The sequence below is a fragment of the Elephantulus edwardii genome, unplaced genomic scaffold, assembly GCF_000299155.1.
Source record: "Elephantulus edwardii isolate Elephantulus edwardi_28Jun2011 unplaced genomic scaffold, EleEdw1.0 scaffold00063, whole genome shotgun sequence".
NCBI classification, from domain to species: Eukaryota; Metazoa; Chordata; class Mammalia; order Macroscelidea; family Macroscelididae; genus Elephantulus; species Elephantulus edwardii.
In genome coordinates, this window is record NW_006399813.1 from 14,828,403 (window position 1) to 14,834,431 (window position 6,029).

Sequence of the window (6,029 nt, forward strand, 5' to 3'; positions counted from 1 at the left end):
ATTCTAAAATGTGTTCATGTCTATTTGTGTTTATTCTGATTAATCCGAAAAAACATGAACTAATAAAACTTAACTGTAGAACTCTTATCACGCAACCCACACTCCCTAACAAGTTACCAGAACTTGGACTTCCATTAAATGTTTGGCAACAGAATGAAACTTTTAAATGTTTTGGGTTAAAAACAAACTATGTAAAATATGTAAGATATACTACAATGATTAACACCTTCATATTTATATTGTTAGGTAAGAGATTTCCAATCATATTTTGCTTCTCTGTCCAAATTTGAGGGACAGTAATCTCTCTTTTTAATAATGTCCTGTGTATCTGGAAATTGGAAAATGAATAATGATGACAGAAGAAGAAATTGATGTCTTTGAGTTGGAAGTGCTGACTATCCCACTGACGGCCAAAAGAGCAAACAAGTCTGTCTTGGAGAAACTGCAACCAGGCTGCTCGTTAGAGGCAAGAATGGTGAAACTTCATCCCACATACTTGGGACATGTTTTCAGGTGGGATCAGTCCTTGGAAAAAGACATCATGCTAGGAAAGGAAGAGGGTTAGAGAAAGACCTTCCACAAGACGGACTGACTATCACAATGCGTTCTAACACATCAGAGATGGTTGGGATGGGGCAGGATAGGGCACCATGCAGATGTGTTGTTCAGAGTCACTATGAGTTGTGGTTGACCCAGTGGTACCTAACGACACAACATTGCTATCGAGGTGGAACTGACTCACAGCTGACTCTTTTGCCCATTGCTTCTCCCACAGAGCCACCGGTGGATTTGAACACCAAGAGGTACACTTTTGGCAGCACAACTACTTATGGACTACTCTACCAGAGTTCCCTAATTAATCTAAAAGCAATCATGAAAAAAAAAAAAACAAAAAACAACCCTTTAAAAAAAAAACCCCCAAACCAACAAAACCAAACCCCAAACCAAAAACCCTGCCTTTGGTCAGGGCCTATACAAGTTTTCCTTCTGTTGCTTATCTCCTCATGCATTTTATTTAGACACATATTGGGACTGATATTTTCCCCACCAGTCACACACCCACATGCCCTCTCAAGCCCTTGAGGATGCCAGGATGCCAGCTGGCCTCTAGATCTGCTTTGCATGATCCATTCAGATGGTCATCCATGCTTTAGATAACCTTCATGCCCATCACCTAGAGTTAACTGACATAAAATAGAAGGAGAGTGAGCTCTGTAGGGAAGATCTTCTAGAACATTCCACTCTGGGACCTCAAGGCCAGTTAGAGGTTTGGGCACCATTTTTCCTGAGGAAAGCAAACAGGCATAACTGAATACAGAAGGGACCTTAGAGTGCAGAGACCTGGCCCTCTAGAGCAGAGTTCAAAGGTCTTGGAGTTTGACCTGTGGCAGAAGCTACTAGGAATTCACCATATTCGTCCACACCCCTAACCCCCACCTGATGGCCCTGTGGGGTAGGGCAATGACAATCTCTCCCCTCCCCAGCTTTCTTGGAGAACAGCTTGGACCTCACAGGTGGAGATGGAACCCTTGGACCTGTCCCATCATAGCCCAGGACTCCAGAGCTCAAGGACAGAGACTGATGATATACAGGAGCAATCTCCCAGCCCAGGGCATCTGACTGCAGTTTGCGGTTAAAGACTCTCCCTGTCGGCCTGCCTGCTCATTGCCTATGGAGGGGGTGAGCCGGCAACCTGTGTGATCCCTTCCAGCCCTGACGGCTTCTGAGGCTGCAAACGACCCGCAGTGGTAAGACCAGCTAGTTGCCAAGTCGTCACCCAGAAAGGAGGAGTAGTCAAGAGATCTCTCACGTTGGGAGGCAAATCTGAGTATTGGCAAGAAGGAAGAGAAGTCCTCTCCTTTCAGGTAGAAGCAGAAGATGGAAACGGAATCATGAACCACAAACTAAGATGCTGAACCTCTGAGAAGGAGGGAAAGGGCTCCTGTTTGCAGGGGAGACATTCTAAGCCCTAAAACTAGCGTTCTGTAGTCAATGGGGGGAAGGCGGGCGCGGAGGTCGCCTCCATAGTCTCCTCATGGGGCAGGTGGGGGAGGTTCCAGGACCCAGTGGCCCGGTCACCAGCCTATCATACCCTCCTGAAGGTGACTTGGGCCCTGGGCAGAGGACCAGGGAGGGGTCAGTCGGCCTGGGGCGCCCGGAATTCGGGCATACTCCAGGCCCGGGGCGGCGGTGGTGTGTCTCGCTCCACGTCCTCCGAGATGGTGCGGATGTCGCTGGCGAACGGGGAGATGCGTGCGCGCGTCTTGAACGAGGCCAGGGCCAGGTTGCCGCGGGGCCGCAGGCTCCACTGGCGCGTCAGCTTGTGCGCCTCCTCCTCCTCCTTCATCCGCTCCAGGACCTCCTGCAGCACCGAGCGGAACAGCCGGGCCACCTGCTGCACCTCGGGCTCCTGCTCGGCCATCAGCTGCCGGAACCTGGGGCGGAGGAGAACGTGCGCGGTGAGCGGGCTGTGCGCAGGGCGCGGGGCTGGGGCGCCCAACCCTGATCAGACACACTGCGCCAACACCCTGCGCCACCTAGAGACCTTCCTGGGAACGGCAGCTACCTTTTCTTGGGCTCATGAACTCCCCTCAGCCTTGAAAGACCCTGGCACTTAACTAAGGTCATTTCTGGAGTACCAATCTCACTGACTGGAGGCGTCTGATTATCTCTCTCCCACCACTTCTCTCCCAGTGGCCAGTCGCCTCTCAGAAATGCACGTCTGACCCTGTGGCAGCCCTGCAACATTCCTTCTGTAACTTTTGGGTGAGGCTGAATTGTTTGGCCTGGCACTCAGATCCTGGAGACCCGACTCCTGCCACTCCCCACAGGACTCCAGTCAACAGTGACAAGAAAAAGGAAACATGACATTTCACTATGTGCCTGTCCCCAGCCTCCTGGCAGGGTCCAGAGGTTTTGTTTGCCAACTCAGATTTTCTCATCAGCACTACCACCTGACTCCCACCTGCCCCTGGACCCAGTTGACCTCTGGAACCAGATTAATTTTCAGGGGGTGGGGTGGGACTGGAGGGGAGATTGAATTACTTCTGTGGTAAAAAAAAAAAAAGAAAGAAACGAAAAGAAAATCCAAACTCATTGCCATTAAGTCAGAATTGACCCATAGCTGACCCTCAAGCGGGTTTTCAAGGTTGTAAAGTGCACAGGAAGAGATTGTTCATCTTCCCCCTCCCCGCCCCCTCCCCCACCGTGGAGCAGCTGGTCAATATGAACCTCAACTAGCTACAGATCACATAATCATCATGGAATCAGACAAATGGGGAAAGGTAAAATTCTTGTCTGAAAGAAGACCGAGAGAGGAGAGAATAAAAAGGGTAGAGAGAGGAGTTGAGTAGGGTTAGGGAAAGAGAAAGAGCATTTAGGAGAGTTTGGGCGGTGGGCTAGGGGTTAGGTGTGCAATAGCTGTGTGTTTATGGTAAATGATGCTAGTCTCTCTCTGAGCTTCATTTCTCCCATGTATTCATGGAGGAATTGGTGAAGAAAAGCATTGGTAGACCATGGAGGACCTTAAGGTGCTTTGTTACAGACTTGCATTTCTTTACCAATGTTTGAGAAATTCACATAAATAACGAGTACTATTTTAAATTCGTTTTAGTTGCTTTACTGTACTTCTTTGAACCCAGCACCACCTCAACTGAGACTTGCCCATATGGATGACAGCTTCAATAAGGTTACCACACATTTCAAAATGCTATTGCAACCTGTAGGGAGCTCAGGCGGCATAGTGGTAAGAATTTGTTCTTTCAATCTTAAGAGATGTGGTCCAAATCCACAAGCTGTCTCATGGGAGAAAGATATGCTATCTCCTCCCAGTGAGAGTCACTGCCTCTGAATACCCACTGGAGGGTCAGCTATGAGTCAGTTTTGACTCAATGATACACAGCATTTCAACTTTTCAGTTAGCAGTCCATACATATGTACAAATACATGTACTCACACTGCAGGACAGCTAGTGAAACCAAAACCAAGTTCACTGTCACTGAGTCTGCTTGCACTCATAGTGACCCTGTGCGACAAAGTAGAATTGCCCCATGGGGTTTCTATAGCCATATATCTTCTTCCCATGGAGTGGTGGGTGTGTTCAAACCACTGACCTTTTGGTTAGCAGCCACATTTTCTAACCACAGCACCACCAGGGTTCCTTAACTAGTGAAAAGTCCAATGTGACACAGGATAGTTGAAAAACCTCTTTTGAAGAAAACATCTGGGAAAACCTGAGAAGGTAACACTGAAAATGAACCATGAAGGAAAAGAATCCAATATTCTAAGACCAGGGAGCTTGATGGTGCAGCAATTAAGCATGGGACTGCAAAACCAAAAGGTCAATCAATGGTTCAAACCCACCAACCACTCCAGTCACTGCAGAAAGATGAAGGAGTCTGTTTCTGTAAAAATGGCTGCCTTGGAAATGCTTTGGGCAGTTCTTCTCTGACTTGTAGGGTGGATGTGAGTTGAAGTTGACTCCATGGCATGAGTTTGGGTCTTACATTAGATACTAGATAATAACATTCTGTGAAAAGAGAACAGAAAGCTAAAAAAAAAAAAACAAAAACTCTCTCTATCAAAATCCACATGTACCAGGAACCACCTCTGAGAGCCTGGCCTGGCCTGGACTTCCTTGGCCTTTCTCAGCTTCCTCCTTCTATTCTGCCCTTCTAACACAGGAATGGGGTCACACAGACTCCCTGGCTCTGGGCTTGCCAGGGCTGTTGCCATCCCAGTGCCAGGGGTTACCTGAGGATGGCAGGTCCACAGTAGGATGGGTGGATCTTGGCACAGACGTCCTCCAGTTGCAGCCGCTCCCCGGGGCTGAGGTCGTAGGTGGACCGGGGCGTGCTGGCCAGCCAGCTGTAGTCCACACCAGTGCGGATCTTCTTGCCTGCATTGTTGCGCTCCCACTGCTGCCTCTCAGCCTCCCGCATCTGCCCCGCCAGCTCCATCATGAGTGTGTCCAGCACCATCTCAGCTGGACTCTGAGACGACAGCCGTGGTGGGGTCTCATTCCAACGGAGCCAGGGAATGAGAGACATAGCCCCTCCAGGTCCTGCTGAGATAGGGCAGGGGGTGTGTCTTCACAGGGGTCCAATCAGTTAGTCAGGGAGAAGGACTTCCAAGGGGGAGGGAGGAGAACTTGGGGGAGGGTTAGGAAACTTCTGTCCTCACAGCTGGTCACCTTGGGTAGCTCACTTAACCTCTGCAAGCAATCTTTCTAATTCTGTCAGATAAAAGAGGGCTGTCTAGAGAAGGAACTGTGAACAAACTAGGTACCCTGTAAGAACCACATATAATACCACACAAAAGCTGCCATCTCAGGCATGTCCCATAGCTGCCCTGAGGTGAGCTTTGTGCCTCTGACAGCAGTGAAAGTGAGAGTCATGTCAAGTGTCTGTTTTCAGGCGGGGTCACTGTGCCGTTGAGACAGAGCTCCTGCAATCTCCTTTCTCTGCATCTGGAGGGTCAAGGCAGGAAGACCTCAGTGTCTGGAGCCTTTGGAAAGTGGGGAAGGGTATGGAGAAGAGAAGTGGGAGGCCCTGGAGGCTCACTGCAAGTTTTAGCCTAGGAATGCCAACCACCTCTGGATACAACATTCTCGAGTAAACTTCCTTTGGAATATAAAGAAACCAATGTCTTGGGTCAGTTATTTTGTCTTCCTGTTAACACTTACACCGAAGACCTCATTCTTCTGTGTTTGAACCTAAACAGGAGGGAGGACAGAACATCAGGTCCTGCTCTAGGGGTCAAGAGCAAAATGAACTTTTCCACTAAATGTATAGAGATAGGTCAGTAGTTCTGACTGGGCTGTTGAATATGCAACAATAGACAACTTCACACGTCTGTCCAGTTCACCTTTCTCCCTGAAAAGGCCACCCATATTCTCCTGGAGACCTAATTCTACAGTCAGCTCCTCTTAGGAGTCTTCCTTCCTTCCTTCCTTCCTTCCTTCCTTCCTTCCTTCCTTCCTTCCTTCCTTCCTTCCTTCCTTCTTTCCTTCCTCCCTTCCTCTCTTTTTT

At 48.9% G+C, this 6,029-nt stretch overlaps 1 protein-coding gene across 1 annotated transcript; it reads right to left on the reverse strand.

The window, feature by feature from the left end:
• Positions 1-2,137: 2,137 nt before the first annotated feature.
• On the reverse strand, positions 2,138-5,048 carry RD3 (retinal degeneration 3). The gene is made up of 2 exons (XM_006887960.1): positions 4,753-5,048; positions 2,138-2,435 (listed from the first exon to the last, which is right to left on the reverse strand). The coding sequence occupies exons 1-2, from the start codon at positions 5,046-5,048 to the stop codon at positions 2,138-2,140; spliced, it is 594 nt and encodes a 197-aa protein (XP_006888022.1).
• Between the last annotated feature and the right edge of the window lie 981 nt (positions 5,049-6,029).

Coding starts and splice junctions, on each gene's coding strand:
- RD3 (XM_006887960.1), bottom strand. CDS start 5,048: ATGTCTCTCATTCCCTGGCTCCGTTGGAATGAGACCCCACCACGGCTG. Junction 2,436..4,752: donor TGTGGACCTGCCATCCTCAG/GTAACCCCTGGC, acceptor CCTCCGCCCCAG/GTTCCGGCAGCTGATGGCCG.